This window comes from Xiphophorus couchianus, chromosome 4 (genome assembly GCF_001444195.1).
Source record: "Xiphophorus couchianus chromosome 4, X_couchianus-1.0, whole genome shotgun sequence".
NCBI classification, from domain to species: Eukaryota; Metazoa; Chordata; class Actinopteri; order Cyprinodontiformes; family Poeciliidae; genus Xiphophorus; species Xiphophorus couchianus.
In genome coordinates this window covers 25,717,030-25,732,705 of record NC_040231.1, presented here as the reverse complement: position 1 = coordinate 25,732,705, position 15,676 = coordinate 25,717,030, and the positions used below count along the sequence as shown (strand labels likewise).

The window sequence follows — 15,676 nt, the reverse complement described above, 5'->3', positions numbered from 1 at the left end:
ATTTTTCCCCATCTCTTAGCAAAACATATTGAAGATGTAAGCTCATTATAAATTCTGTTGAATGACAAGTCTCAATTGTTTCTTCTTCCTCCAGTTTTATACTTGTCTTCTGAGTCTTGGCAAACAATAGAGGCACTATTGTTGTTTTTATAATTAAGCATTTAATATGCTTGCTTGTCACTCTCACTAAATAAACACCAAGCCTGCAGCTCTTTTGAAAAAAAAAATGGAGCAGTCCTTTTGAGTTACCGTACTTTTTAATTTTATTTTTTTTTTATCAAATTGCAGACTCACACACATAACAGAGAGCCCAAAATAAAGCAACAAAATCACAAGCAGGTAAAATAGCTTTGACATGTGGTGTATGGAAAGCAATGCCCATGAAATCTTGGTGCCATAACTGCACCTTTTTTGATAACATGGCAGCTAACCTTTTTTTTTTTTTTCTCCGAACAAGAGTCATGCGTATCTCGCAGAATAAAACGACAGATAGCTAGGAATACCTAGCTAGTTTGCTACAGATTAAGTAGTAGAATATGTGTACAAGAGCAAAAAACAACTTCAGCTCATCACTCGTCAAATCGAATGCTTAATTTCCCCTTGCCAGAGCAGAACGGAAAGATTGTTTGTCTGTCTCTCAGTAGGGGAATTCCAGAACAGAGCCCAATTGAAACAAATACCCAATGATAATTACAAATGTCAATCTTAAAGGATAGAAACTGGATAAACCAGGCAGTAAAGAATAAATCTAAATTTCTTCTTAAAGCTGCAGTAGGCAACTTTTATAAAAATTGTTTTTTATGTATTTAACATTGTCACTGTGTTGGGACTGCGTGAGACTGATGATCTGAAATGAAATCAAGCTCCTCTGCCTTTGTGGTCCTACTCCCATCTGCAAAAATGCACAGCTCAATCAGAAGCAACCACTCAGAGATAGGAGGAGGGTCTTAGCGCTGTCAATCATCCTGATGTGTGCACTGCTCACACTCTTCCCTTAGCTCTCTGCTATGCTACAGCTCCTTCTAGCATCACAGCAGGATACTATGGTAACTAGCAGCCTGCTGTGGATGCTAGTTACCATAGCCACTGATGTCAGATGATGAGCCAATTTTCCTGTAATCGTAAAGTGTTTTTCTGCCATTAACACAGATGCAGCGTATACATAAGCGTCATTGATGGCGCTAAGACCCTCCTCCTGGCTCTGATTGGTTGTTTATGACTGAGCAGTGTATGGACCTGGCAGAACCACAAGAAAGAGGCAGAGGATTATATGTCTCGTGTTATTTTGTCACAATAAAGTGGAAATAAAGGAAACAGAATTTTTGATGTAGTTTTGTGATGAAGTTACAAGCTGCCTTGGATATACCCTTAAGGATTCACGGTATTCTAATCAGACCGTGAAACTAAACAGAAACCCGTAATACCTACTTATTCACACGCGCAATCTTTAAATGAGCTGAAATGCCTCTCAGCTGCTGAATAAGCTCATTACTTACTGGGTGTCACAGATTGGTACCTTACTTCTCCAGTGGAGGAGCGCACTGAAATGCCTGGAAAATTTGCTAAAGAGACAAAACCCCTAAACTTTCATCTGCTCCAATTCCAGCCCAAGAGTACTTCACAAGCACTTGACAATTTAATGCTGACTGCACATGAGTTTAGGGGGGGGGGGAAAGGAAAAAACTCATAGCACACAACTTTAAGATCATTGCCTTCTTCACATTTCACTTTGTGACAGTCGATGCCTCTAACAACACACCTGCATTGTCTCCAACCCACACTCCTATACAAATGATAAAATGCACGTCTAAGATAAATGACGCTAGCGCCTAAACCAGCACGCAGCAGAAAGTGCTTCAGTACATTCTCATTAACCCATAGCGTGCCAATCATTGAGATCGTAATTACAAGTCTGTGGTTTCACAGCTCATTTCACCCTGGAGTTTCTCCATCCTATCCTCATCCATCTCCGTCAGCTGCCTTCACCCTAAATGTCTAATCTCAGGGGCTGCCTGCTAGTGTGCTGTGGATTATAGGATGTAACCAGAGTTTATAGCAAAGCCTCCATAAAGTTTGTTTGCCCAGAGTATGGAAGAAAATATACGTTATATAGTTTCAAGGATCACTCTATTTAACATGGTTTGCTGGAAGAGAGACATTTTGACTTGAGATTAAATGAGGAGCTGGCACTGTTCATAATTCACTTTGCATAGCATTAATGGCTTTTAAATACAGTGTAAATGGATTTTAAAATTTCTGTTTGTTTAGCTAAGTTGCTGTTGCCTTTGCTCTATTTAAATGAAGAGGGTTCTCTGGCGTCTTGTTCATTACACAGTCAGAGCTGCTTACTAAATTATAGATTTCATTTAGTCAGATCTCCACTCTGTCCCAGCTCCCTAAACAAAACTTACTAGATTACTGCTACAATATAATGTATTTGGTGTTTAAAGTCATAAATCAGTAACTAGTTTGACATATACTAGCTTTTGACTACATTTTTAAGACTTACAGGTTCCTTATTTAGTATAAGTAATCTGTAGTTGTTGTATGGCAACTTTACTTAGTCTTGTTTAGATTACCTGAACTTTGCTGGATGATCATCTCCATATAGGGGCTCGTTAATATTGAAGGCGTGCTGCATCAGGCCATTTAGAGATCCTTTATGTAAACACAGTAACAAACATATGTTCACAATCATTTTAACGTGTCTGATGTTCTGCGATAACAGCAAAGATCTAAAGGTAAAGGTGTTTGCTAAAGTTATTGCTGACAAGTTCACACTGCAGTAGAAACAGCAAAGTTAGGTATTCTTGGCAGACTGAAAAATATTTTTGGTTTACTTTGAGTTCTGGGGTTCATTCCTAAACTATGAAACATCCAAGGCCACACATTGTTTTCATAAGTCATTGTAGAGGGGTGGGATACTATTTTTGTTACATCTTTAAGCTGTAAAGCATATACAAGTTTCTCTCAAAAACAAGCAAAATGGTCCCATATATGTTAATGAAGTTCATATCATAATGTGTCGTTACACACACCCACACACACACACAGAGTGACAACATTGAAAACTTTCTTGTCATTTGGGGATTTTGACTTAGAGCTCTCAGTTTCATAAAATTAGATTTTTATATAACATCCATTAGAAAAGTATATATAAAACAGAATTGTCATGCTTCTGAAAAGCATGTTTACTTGCATGCACTCAATACTGGTAGCTCCTTTTGCATGAATTCTTGCATCAGTGTGGTGTGTCATGGAGGCGATCAGCTTGTGGTTCTGCTGGGGGATAGTAAAAGGCCCTTTTGGTTTTGATATCAGATCATCTGGAGTATTCAGTCTGTTGTATCAGGTCAGGGAGGTTTGCTGGCCAGTCAAGAACAGGGACACCATGGACAGGAAAAGGTATGAAAAACTGTTTCAGGGATGCAAGATTATCTATTAATAAGTTAATCTAAAATTGATTGTGCTCATTGATCGACTAACGATTAAGTGATAGTCATTTTCTTAAAAGCCAACATTTTCTTTTGTATCAAACATGTGGACAGTCTTTCCATAACACGATGGGCTACATTTATTATCATATACTCCATCCTCAGTCCACTCCTCCAGCTCCCTCAAATTTTATTCATAAATATAAAGCTTATTGAAGCTCAATGTGCCATGTGGAGAAAAGTAGTGTACTTACCAAATGGTGCAGAGCTCTTCACAAAGGACGTTAATATCATCTGATCAGTTGGTCAAGGGAAAAGTGACATTAGCCTTTTTTTATTCCTGTCTGAAAACATGCATTTCTTGAAAATCTGTGGCAGGAATTAATTTTCATCAACTGGATTTACATCAAATAATATTGTTAATGTTGACAAAGGGGCTCAGAAAGCACATTTGTCCCCTGCAGGGAGCTTTGGGGATTGAACAGAGCAGCACTGAATGGAGGGCCACAGATCAGGCTGACAGGGTTAACTGAGTGGTCAGCAGAATCATTACACTGTAATCCTGTTGCTTTTTTTTGTTCAAAGAGCACTCTGGACATTTCAAACAGACCTCCTGTCAACAAGAGAAAAATGTAATCAAGGCAATGTTATCCTATGTAAACTTTTCTTTCTTTTTTGTTATAATATTTTTACTTGGGGGGGTAATTTCAAGTGAAAACAATCACATAAGCGTGTTCTTGAGTGGTGTTTGCTTTACTAACAACCTGGAACTTGGCAATGTAGTTTTCCTAATTGATCAACTTGAACTGAGGCAAATTTCCCCTATGCTGACATCAAGTGCAGCCCCTTAGTAAAGTGAATTTTCTGTACTTCTTTTCCAGTTTTTCCTAATATAATCTGAAAAGCTGCTTTGATTTTTGAGTGGGAGGTTTTTTTGCGTTAATCCTGTCCAGCACTGGTGGGGGCGGGAGAGGGGGGTTATCCTCCAAAAGGATTGCCTCTCATCTTCTGGCCAGCTTTGTGCAGTTTTTTAAATGTATAAATTTGATCTGACATTATCATCAGAGGTATAAAACCAGCTGAGCTTGTCTGATAATTGCTGAATTGCACAAAGATCTCAATTATACCAACAAACCTTCATTTTAAAACTTTCCAAACCTAAAAAACAAATGTCAGTGATGGGAACTTTCTAAACTTTTTCTGATTGTTCATTAGCGTTGATATGCCCTACAAGCTAAAACAAATGAGTAAAGATTAGTAAAATCGTGGCAGTGTATTCATTAGAAATTATTTTGCCCGTGGTACAGGATGTTCTGTAAATGGCTAAATTTGTTTGATCTGTATTCTAAGGGATCTCTGACTTCCTCCCCAAAGTGACAATAATGCACCACTGCTGTCCTTTCTGCAGAGCAAGGACAGTCATTTATTTTCTAGTTTTGAAGACAAACACAAATCATTCGGAGCCTTTCAGGAAAGTGCCTAGACTCTTGTTTTTCGGATGAGAACATCCTCCCAATAGATGCACATAAATCTGGGTCAAAATACATCGGGGACAATGCAGCACTCTATGTAACAAGCTGCAGAAATGCTGTTTGCTTTGTAATTAACTACTGCTTAGCAGCAAATATGATTTACAAATGACTCAATTTGTGCAAATGGAATGTAGAGGACAGTAATCGAGTAACATTTCATTACATGTATTATGTAAGAGAAAATGATAGTACTCTTCTTAAGTTGTTTATTTGGGAAATAATTTTCCTTTAGGCATGGATTAAGTAACAGCAATACTAGATATAGCTTTGTTTTTTTTAACAAATTATTCAGATCCAGACTGATCAGTTTGAGTCACAGATGAATGTGTGGGGTAAGGTGCCAAATTACAGAGGCCGGTAATGTTCTCAGAGATGACACCATTTGTTAATTTAGTGTGCCAGTCATGTTTTGGTCAATTATCCCAAATACAAAGGGAATTTACCTTCCAAATAATAAAATTATTCTGTTTCAATAGCTGAAGCACAGATTGGTACAGTAAAACCAATAACATCTCATCTGTATCTTTCACTGCATCACTGCAAATGTCTAATCCGTTATGTCTTGGACACACTCTCTGTTTTATTTGATGGAAAATTGAATTGCAAGGAGAAACTTCAACTACACAAATCACAATGTATAGTTTCTCCTTACAATGTATCCCAGTTTCTCTGCAACGGCTGCACGGCATTATTAAATCATGCAATTGTGATATTAAATATTGCACTGGCTATATTAGTTACAATAAATCTATGATTTATTCTCTTTCCTGTTTTTCCTCTGTCATTACCATGTATCCAACTCTCTCTAGAAGCTTTAGTATTTTTGAAACAGCCATCTCTGAACATCTACCCTAGAAAAACTCTATTAAAAAAATCTTTTTTTTGATATGCTAAACCAAAATTCATGAAACTTGGAACTGTCCACAAAACAATATTGAAATCTAAACAATCCTTTCCTCTATCGACTACATCCCAATTTAAGGGAAGATACAAAACAGCAAAGCAGATGAAGGCTGACAATTCTCCCAAAACAATTGCAGCTCATATTTTCTTAAAACAAGGTTTCCTCTTTTTGTGTGGACTGAAGGTACAAATGGACCGAAAAAATATGTTTTGCAAAATATCCGGGCGTAGTGTGGACAGAACATTAATGGTGAGGCTCTGAAGAAAGCTTTTGACTATTAAAAATCACTTCTTTAATCAGATTCCAAATGATAAAAACAAGAAGCCTTTCTGACAGTAAAATGACAATTTAACCTTTGGAAGCTGCCTAAGCATAATAACCAGCAATTTAGATGCTGTCGGTCTGTGATGTTGGTCAGACTAAATGTTTGGAATCCATAACATATTCAAATGAAGCAGCCTCTAAATGTCCTTCTGTTGTGGTGTTGCGGTAAACAGTCTTTTATGCGAAGCAAGAACTTCCCAGACACATTAGACCTTTAAATTTACAGTGCACCTTTAACGGTCTTGCTTTTAGAAACAGGTTAAGGAAATAGTTTCCTGCTCATCATCTGCTTTAAAAAGGTCTGGTTGATCTCTTGACAACACCGGCTCACACCAGTATCTCAACCCACACATCTCTAGCTCGATTCACTCCTTTTATCTGTTAGTGACCCTGCACAGGTTCATCCATCTACTCAGTCAAGTTTCTCTTTCGTTTAATCTTTCCAAAAAGAACCTCTGGGATCTCCGACTTTAGGTGTTTCTTCATAGTCCTGTAGCTGCAGTCCTCACCTTGAATTTGTCTCTGAGCTCTTGACACCAACAACTTTCTGACAAATGCTCGGCAGTTCTTCAGCCTGATTGGCCAGGTGGCTGGTGAGCTGCTGGATTCTTTGTTAAATACAACTACAGAGTTTTATACCTCATTGGGTTATCTAAAAAGAGCAATATTGATTTTGCAATTTAATAAATTTTTGAAGAATTTGAAGATGTGGTTTCTAAGGTAAAATCAGAATACATACTTTTTTTTTGTCATTTTAATAATGCATTGCCACAAATAGCAGGAGTTTAAGTTGAGCTGTCTCTTTCCCCTTACTTTTTCATTTACAAAAGAAAACATCTAATTTGCATCTCTGAAACAGGACATTGTTTTTGATTTGTGTCCACAAAGAGATGGGCGATGGGATACTTTTTATGCTTCTGTACCTAATCCTGTGTATTTCAAACTGGGAGTGTGAGCTCAACACCAGCAGCAGAGAGCTATAAAAAGAGACTATCATTTATAGAGAGTTGCTTGTCAAGACCAGTCCTACTTATCTTTCAGGGTGTAGACTGTGTGTTTGTGGTTTTCTTTGGTTGTTTTTTTTAACTTGCATTTTTCTACTAGTGTTGGAGCTCCAATCAGTTTTGCGTTTCATTACTACACTGAGCTGTAGCGTCCCCAAATGTCAATAATACATGTTTCAGTAATTGATCAGGAAGAGATGCGAAGTGTTTGTTCAGGGCAGCAGAATGTGCAATTATAATTTGATATGACTTCTGCATTATGCTTTGTTGAATTTGTACTCTGACAGTGTTTGCTATTCAAAGCACTGTGTGCACCTCCCTTGTTGATTGGAGCCACTTCATAAATTAACATTGTTCCAGGTACCTCTTGCACAGTGATTTGACTTTGCATTGTAAAAGTAGATTACTATTGCAAAAATTATTGTACATTAATCACACCCACTTTCAGCAGTGTCCCATTTAAGATGAGGCAGTGAAATGAACTTGGATAGTAATGATTTCCCCCTCTCCCTCCTCGGTCATCACTTTAACAGTAAATTCTGTGGGCAGTAAGCTGTAATTAGTGTGGAGGAGGAAGCTAAAGGTTGTGCATTGATTTCTTGTTTGCTTGGTGAAAATGTCAAAGAGAAACATGAATCCTGATTCACAATAGGGTCTGAAACATGTCTGCTTGGTGTGCTGCAATTAGAGCTCTTTCAATACCAAATATTAACACGCTGATTAATTACAATTTTCCATCGTGTGGTGTATTTCTTTGGGAATGGATGTCCAATGCGGAATGTAAATGATAACATGGTGGTGGTGGTGACATTAAAGCAGGCTTATTTAAAAATAAAAATAAAGTCTCAAGAATTGTTTAAGAAATGTAAACGTAAAACGTGAGTGACGGCATAAACCTTTTTAGAAAGGGTAATTGGGTTTAGACTCAGTTTGATCTGCAGATAGAATATTGACTGACCAGGTCAGTCCTATAGTTTAATGGCAGCAACATTAAAATAACGAACAAAACCATCACTTAGCATCTGAGTCCAGATTCTAGAAATTTGCATTACAGTCTTAACCATAAAAATAAACTCTCTAAGGGGAGCAGCTTTTTAGTTTAAGAGCAGTGTTGTCCCTACTTGCTGTAAATTATGCTACATTTTGGATTGGATGTAATTAGTTTGATTCAGAAAATATTTCGATCAACTCCTCTAAACTAACACATTGTTTTCAATCGCTATAACTGCTAAAAATGGTTTCAAATACAGCGTTCTGCATTACAATGTGTGCATCTCTATTATCTATAGTTTTCCATATTTATTATGTGTATTTTTAAAGCTCTTATGATTTGCTAGCTGACTCATAAAGAAATACTCCATGTTTTAATCTGAAAATCCCAATTAATGAGCTTTAAATGTTCTGGTTGATAAATCTTGACACCCCCTCCTCCTCGCACCTTTCTCATCATGGTTTGACCTTTTGTAGCTCCAGCTGAAAGAAAGCAGGAATGTGGAAAACTCAGCTTTAAAATGTACATTAGTCTTAGTAAATTGTTACTTACTGTCAGGAACAACAGTGGTTGAAACACAAAAGATGCGCATGAAAAGCTGTCACAGATGTCAGCTTCCTTAGTGTTTTTGTCAAAGTTAATGAGAGGCTTTCAGACTCTGTAAATCAAAGCACAAACCAGAACTTCTTTTTTGCGACAGAGGATCGTCAGAACCACATGGCAATTTTTTGTTTTTGTTCAGAATGCACAATTTTACTCGCAGTACATGTGGTCTAATTTAGTCCTTGTGTGTTCCTGACACACATGTAGTGCAGATTTTCCCCAAACACTTTTACAAAATACCACAACAGTTTAAAGTGCCATTAAAAAGTATTTGCTCTCTTACAGATTTCTTCTGCTTTTGAAACTAATTTTTTTCAGATCATACAAATTCTAAAATCAGACAAAAATCAACTTTATTTAATGCAGCGGGGAATCAAACCGGCAACCCACCATTGAAAGATGAAAACATCTCAAAAACCAAAAAGACTTCGAGGTCAGTGTTCGTGATCCAGCAATAAGAAACTGGAGAATAATCGCATTTATGAGTTCCACTGATTTAAAAAAGAACAAAGACTCATTTTACATTAGCCAAGAAACATCTGGATGAAACCAAGACATTTTTTGGAAGTACCTCTCGTTTGTGTCAGATACACAGCTGCCATTTTAACCAACTCCTCAACTGTATACTGTATTCATGCATACAGCACCAGTCAGATGTTGGATACATCTATTGGTCTGATTGTTGTACTTACTTTGAGCTTTTATATTGATGTTGAGATGTAAATAATTTCAATAATTTGATAGTTGCAAAATGTATGTTTCGTCCATCTTTTTGCAATGAGGTAAAACGGAAGGCTGTCTTTTATCAAACAGCTGAACTTCTGATTTTTCACAATATGTCACAAGTCACAAATGCTTTTGACACTTTATTTGTGTTTGTTTTATGTGGGCAGGTTGTGACCATGCGCTGCCTGGCTGCACGGGTGAACTACAAGACGCTCATAGTTATATGCGCCCTCTTCACACTCATAACGGTGCTGCTATGGAACCGCTGCTCCAGTGACATCTCCATCCGTTTCCTTCCCCGGGCCGCCTTTGTGGTTCCAAGTGCAAAGATCAGCAGCAGCCAGCAGCAACCTCCGCAACCCCCCGAGCCTCCACCTGTTGTTGGCGTTGTTGGTGGGATCAAATATGAAGAAATTGACTGCCTCATCAACGATGAGTCCACTATCAAAGGCAGACGAGAGGGAGGAGAGATCTACCTGCCCTTCAGTTGGGTGGAAAAATACTTTGAAGTGTACGGCAAAGTGGTGCAATATGATGGCTATGATCGCTTCGAGTTCCAGCACAGCTACTCCAAGGTCTACGCCCAGCGTGAGCCCTACCACCCCGAAGGAGTCTTCATGTCCTTTGAGGGATACAATGTGGAAGTTCGCGATCGTGTTAAATGCATCAGTGGAGTTGAGGGTAAGGAGATTTTAATTACATGGTCCACATCAACATTTTTAAAGTTTGTGAACGACCTTAAACTACCTTAAATTTGTGTTTGTCTTTTTGAATACCTGTAAAGGTAAAATAGTTGCCCTGTTTTCCACAGGAAATGTCAGGTAACTGTGTTAATATCAAGAGTCTGTTCTTATTGAAAAAGTGACCCACAAATTTAAGTAACTACCAAATGGAAACGGTTTAAATTCCATTAAAAATGTTTGCTTTTCTTATCTAGACTATGTCAGGGTTTATCTTCTGACAGACACCTGGGTATACAAGTCTGAGAGTCCACTCTCAGTTTCTTATCAGAGTTGTGTGTGGTTTTTTTCTTTTTTTGGTTCCTTTTAAAATAATTGCCAGGAAGGATCAATAGCTCATTTTAAAAGGCTATTAGTTGAAACCACATGGTCATCAATATAGTTCTGCTTCTTGCTTGCATGAAGAAGTGGCCCTCTACACTTAACTGAAATTGCAAAATAGATATTCATTATTTTTCTTTTATCACGAAATGGCTACAGCTACCAATAAGGCATACCATTGCACCATCGACTCATATATCTTACAATTTTGTGACTTAATGTTTGCATTGTTTTTTGTGTGTGTAAATTTCAGACTTTTGTGACATACCGAGATATTTTCAGTGTTCGTAAAAGAAAAGCAACATCAGCGAATGGGTTTTAATTTTGCAGAAAAAGCATTATTCATTTTGCTGGGTTTTACTTTGGCTAATTAAAGAACACAGTTAACACTGAAAAAGTAAGAACCTTTTTATAAGGGTTTGCAAACAGTGATAATATTAAACAATGGCAGACTTCAATCAGGCCATATTACACCATGTCCTGCCAACATGTTTTTTTTTAACTACATAAAGGTTATAAACATGCTTATAAATATGTCCTTTATGGACACAAACACTGGTTGAAAAACTAGGACCGCGTGTTTACCTCCGACCAACAGTGTATAATGAAACAGCCAGAAATTGTAGAAGTCGTTAAGTCAGTTTCTTAGACTTTTATTATTTTTTATAATTTACATGATTGAATTATGTGAATGATCTATAGATTAATATTTGTTTCATTCACAATTTGCATTATTGCATTATAACTTTTTCAATATTTGTACAGAATTAGAAGTAGGAAAATTAGAATCTTGAAACAGAATAAAAGATACTAGTTGCTACATAAGAGAAGATACAAGTCGAGACTTTCATACCATATAAGATGCTGCAATGTTCATTTCATACATTTGTTAGTTTTTGCTAACATATTTTCTAGCATGTTAGCTCATCTGGACGCACTAGCTAGCTTCGGCAGAGATAATGTTGCTAGAAACAAGCTGCCTCCTAAAGCTCAAAGAGTTTAGTGCCTAACTCAACATCAAAAGCATTCATGTGGGCATGATTGACAGCGCTAAGACCCTCCTCCTGGCTAGTTTGGGAGCACCAGGAGAAAGCAGAGGAGCTTTTTTTTTTTTTTTTAAATCACAGATTGCCTGTCTCATACCATACTGTCACAACATAGTAACAGTTTCAGCAAATATGTAAAATAATATTTTTATAAAAGTTGCATACTGCAGCTTTAAGTAAAGTTTTAGCTTTAAATATAAGAGCATTAAATCTTATATTTGAGTCATGTGTTTGTACTTTTTCATTAAAGAATGCTTTGAATAATTTGGTCTGCAGATCTCGCATGTCACAACTTCCTACATTTATGTCTGAGCTGTACCAAATGCACAGGTACAATTTATACAACCCTTCCTGTGCTGCAGGAAGATGAACACTCGCTGTGAACATGTGTGTATATTGTGGAAATGGGTCATAAAAGAATTAAAGCAAACCTCTGGACTCAACATTGATTCTTGTTTGCTATTCCCCTAATATTTCTACCATTCGAAATAGATGAGCCACATTTACATTTCTGTACAACCACTTTAAAAGATCTATTAATATTGCGCAAGGCCACCCCGCTATTTAACATTCACATGTGCAAACATACACACTTCTTCTTAACTTAGTTTAATTCCAGAGGTGGAAGCAGCAGTCTATTAATTAACTTGTCATAGAGGTACCACAGGGTTTAATGAAGGTCATGGGAGTATTTTCCTCCCAGTGTGCATCACAGCCTACTGAAAAGTTATTTAACGAAACCCTCAGCCAGATGCGTTAATTGTTGTAATGACCAGTCAGCATCTGGCACTGAATATTCTCCCAGATGGTACAGTTATTTCAAGCTTAAGCAACCAATTAGAAGAAAATTATATCACATAAATGTAAGTGTAAGAAAAAATGTTTTAGAATGTTGTTGCATTACTTGTTGAATGGCCTAGTCTCACTGGTTTCTATTCCATATAAAACCAGCGAGTGAAATAGACTGATTGATATTGCGTACAACACAGAGAGCCTCATTTGGACACGCTCATGTCTCCCTTCGAAATTTATCGCAAATGCAAGCGAGGATTCATGGACTAATAAGAGATGTTTTCTTCATCTCTCATTAGTCAGACAAAACAGACTGTTTTGTCTGCAGTCTTTGAAACTCTGTATAACTTGTTTACTGATAAGCCATAAAAATGAATGCAGGTGTATATAAGAAAATTCACCTGGTGACCATCTCTTCTAACAAAAGTGTCATTTGGATACCATCACTTTCTTTATAAAGTGACATTTTAAGACCCAATAAAGGATTGTCACTTTAGAAATGTCACTGAAAGTATGGCCGCTTACCGCACAAGAAATGCACTTAATTCTTGGTCTGGGCTTCTTTCGCATTAATTATTGCATCGGTCCGATGTGGTACGGAGGTAATTAGGCTGTGGCTCTGCTGTGGTGCTAAGGTGACATGGTTCCTCAAATAATCACAGACCGCAGAAACTGCACACATCACAAGAAGTGGATTCTGGGCTTCTTTAGACTCATGTGAAAATGAAATGCATTTATTTTTCATATGGATTACTGAGCAAAACCTCTAAGCTTTTATTCATTGCTCAGATAAAATCCCCGCTACTTGTACCCCATTTTGTTCCACACTGTTTTCGTCCACTCAACTTTCTATTAATGTGTTTGGATACAGCACTCGAAGGCTGTTTCCTGGACTACTATTGAGACAGCAGTCCTCATCGTAATGTTGTGGGCTCTGACGGACTACTTCTGCTTCATTGTTCTCTGTCATGTTTTAATGTTTTGAGAACGTGCATTTTTGCATAACTGGTGAGCATGACTTTGTTTTTTGGTTTTTTTTTTTAAATAAGTTAACTTTTTAATGATTTTCAAATTTATCGAGATGCACCTGTAAATTGTCTGGATTAGCATCCTGAAAAATAGTATTCAGATTTCCAGGAAAGTCGCAAAAATGTGTGCACACTTTTAACAGTCAATTTCACACGGATTACTTCTCTTCAGTGCAGCTTCATGCTGCTGTGTTAGGATTTGACTGCCATTTGACTTAAGTTGCTGAGGGAAGACTGGTGCAAGACAGGCGGAGAGGAAAGTCTGCCATGGGGATGGAACTAAGAGCAATGTGAATCTGCATGCATATGTGTTCATGCTCTTTCCTGTCAACATCAAGCACACAAATAAATACTCAGTCAGGTTTGAGATAATCTCACTACTGATGCGCTCCAACGGTCCCCGATGTGCATTTGTGTGTCTAAGCGAAAGCTTAAAATCTATTTACTCCAAGTAACCAAGATCACAAATGAAAACGCATAGATGTGGCATTCAGATGAATTATAATTATATCATTTTCATCATAATATAAAAGATACAGATGAGTTAGCAGCTAGGAATGACAACTGAGTGCTGAATAAAAAAAGCACCGCTCCACCTGATCTGATGAGATGCAGCTCACATAACAAAGTGATAGAAATGTCTGTGTCATTGTGACTGCTGAAAGGTGGTGGGGGGGGGAATCCCTCTCTTGCACATAATTGGTGATTTGGATTGGAGGACATGTAAATGGAGGTCTGCAACAAAAACATCGCAGAGAGTAGCAGAAAATGGTGTGGAGTCATCTGCTGCTGCTATTAAATGCTGCTGACTGTCTGGAGTTAGGAATTGATTCTGCACAACCTCTCACACTAATGTTTCACCCCATAGTCCATAAAATGATTTACTGTAAACTGGATATAATTTGCAGCTAGTTGTCATGGTTTTGTGTTTTTTGTGTTTTTTCTTAATCTGGTCAAGCATCATCTAAACAGAATGTTCCCAAGTTTATTTGATTGGTTTATGAGATTTTGTCACCATTAACCTGAAAACCAGAGGAAGTAATTTTTTTAATGTGAACATGAACATTGTTTGTTTTTATTTTTTTCAAGAGATGCTTGTAAAATGTGGTTTCTTTCAAAATGTGCCACAAAGGAAACTGAAGGAGGAACACCAATGTTTGTGTTTGTCATGAAGGGGGTAAAACATTTCCATCCCAAATTGAAGTTTATGACCCTCTTCTTAAATGGATGGGCTTCGGTGGCACATGCATCCAGCTTGTCACAAGGTCTCAAAGTGAGCTATACGTTCATCAGTAATTCTCCTGGCTGAGCTATTTCTGTTGGCTGGGGACAGCCTGCAGCGAAATGCAGCAGATTAGCTGAAATTTCCCAGCATTTTTTGATAGTTTGCTCTCACTGGTGTTGTTTATTTCATAGCTTTTTTTTTTTCTGTCTTGCTATTTAGTGAGACCTTTTTCTTGTTCAAATTTTGACGATGTAGTATCGGGTTAGATTTCTTTTTTTTCCCCTGCTTGTGTAAGTTGAATCTAAATTGAGAAATATTTGGAGTGAAATGTATATTTAAAATTGAGCCTTTTCTCTTCCGCTCAGGCGTGCCTCTCTCCACCCAATGGGGCCCTCAGGGTTACTTCTATGCCATCCAGATCGCCCAGTACGGTTTGAGCCATTACAGCAAAAACCTGACTGAGCGCGCTCCCCACGTCGAGGTCTACGACACAGCCGAGGAGAAGGACAGCAGGGTCAGCACCGCGTCCTGGAGTGTGCCGAAAGGTTGCAGCCTGAGTCGTGTCCATGACAAGACCAGATCTACCTCCGTGCGTTCGTTCAGCGCTGCAGGTATGTCTCCGCTCATGTTTGGCCAGATGACCTCAGGGCAAGCTGCTTATCTCTTGTTTAAGTGTGGCTGCAGCCGGCTCGATGTGTGACTGCACCCTCAGGGACAGGATGATGCTCTGCAGCGAGTCACAGCCACAGTGGGAGGACTCTGCCTGTTGTGGTTGGCAGAAGACATGCTGCATAATGACAATCCTAGAAACTTGAATGATTTAATAATCAGCAGGCTCAGTGTTGGATCTTTAATTATGCACTTTTCGCTTAATCAGTGGGAAATTTCCACCTGGTGGGACAGAGAGGAATACCTCTGGTTAATGTTGTTCAGTCAGAACATGAATATATGAATATAAGTGGCTGGTAATAAGACTCCAGGGGGCAGATAAGTACATTTCTGCCAT

General features: G+C 38.0%; 1 protein-coding gene across 4 annotated transcripts in view; it reads left to right on the top strand.

The window, feature by feature from the left end:
- glceb (glucuronic acid epimerase b) overlaps nt 1–15,676 on the top strand; it is a 59,842-nt gene that overhangs the window by 30,387 nt on the left and 13,779 nt on the right. For all 4 annotated transcript variants that reach the window (XM_028014456.1, XM_028014454.1, XM_028014455.1 and 1 more), the window contains 2 exons: nt 9,686–10,199; nt 15,036–15,281. In XM_028014456.1, coding sequence (XP_027870257.1) covers nt 9,695–10,199; nt 15,036–15,281 — 751 coding nt within the window. In that variant the 5' untranslated portion in view covers nt 9,686–9,694. The remainder of the gene's footprint in view (nt 1–9,685; nt 10,200–15,035; nt 15,282–15,676) is intronic.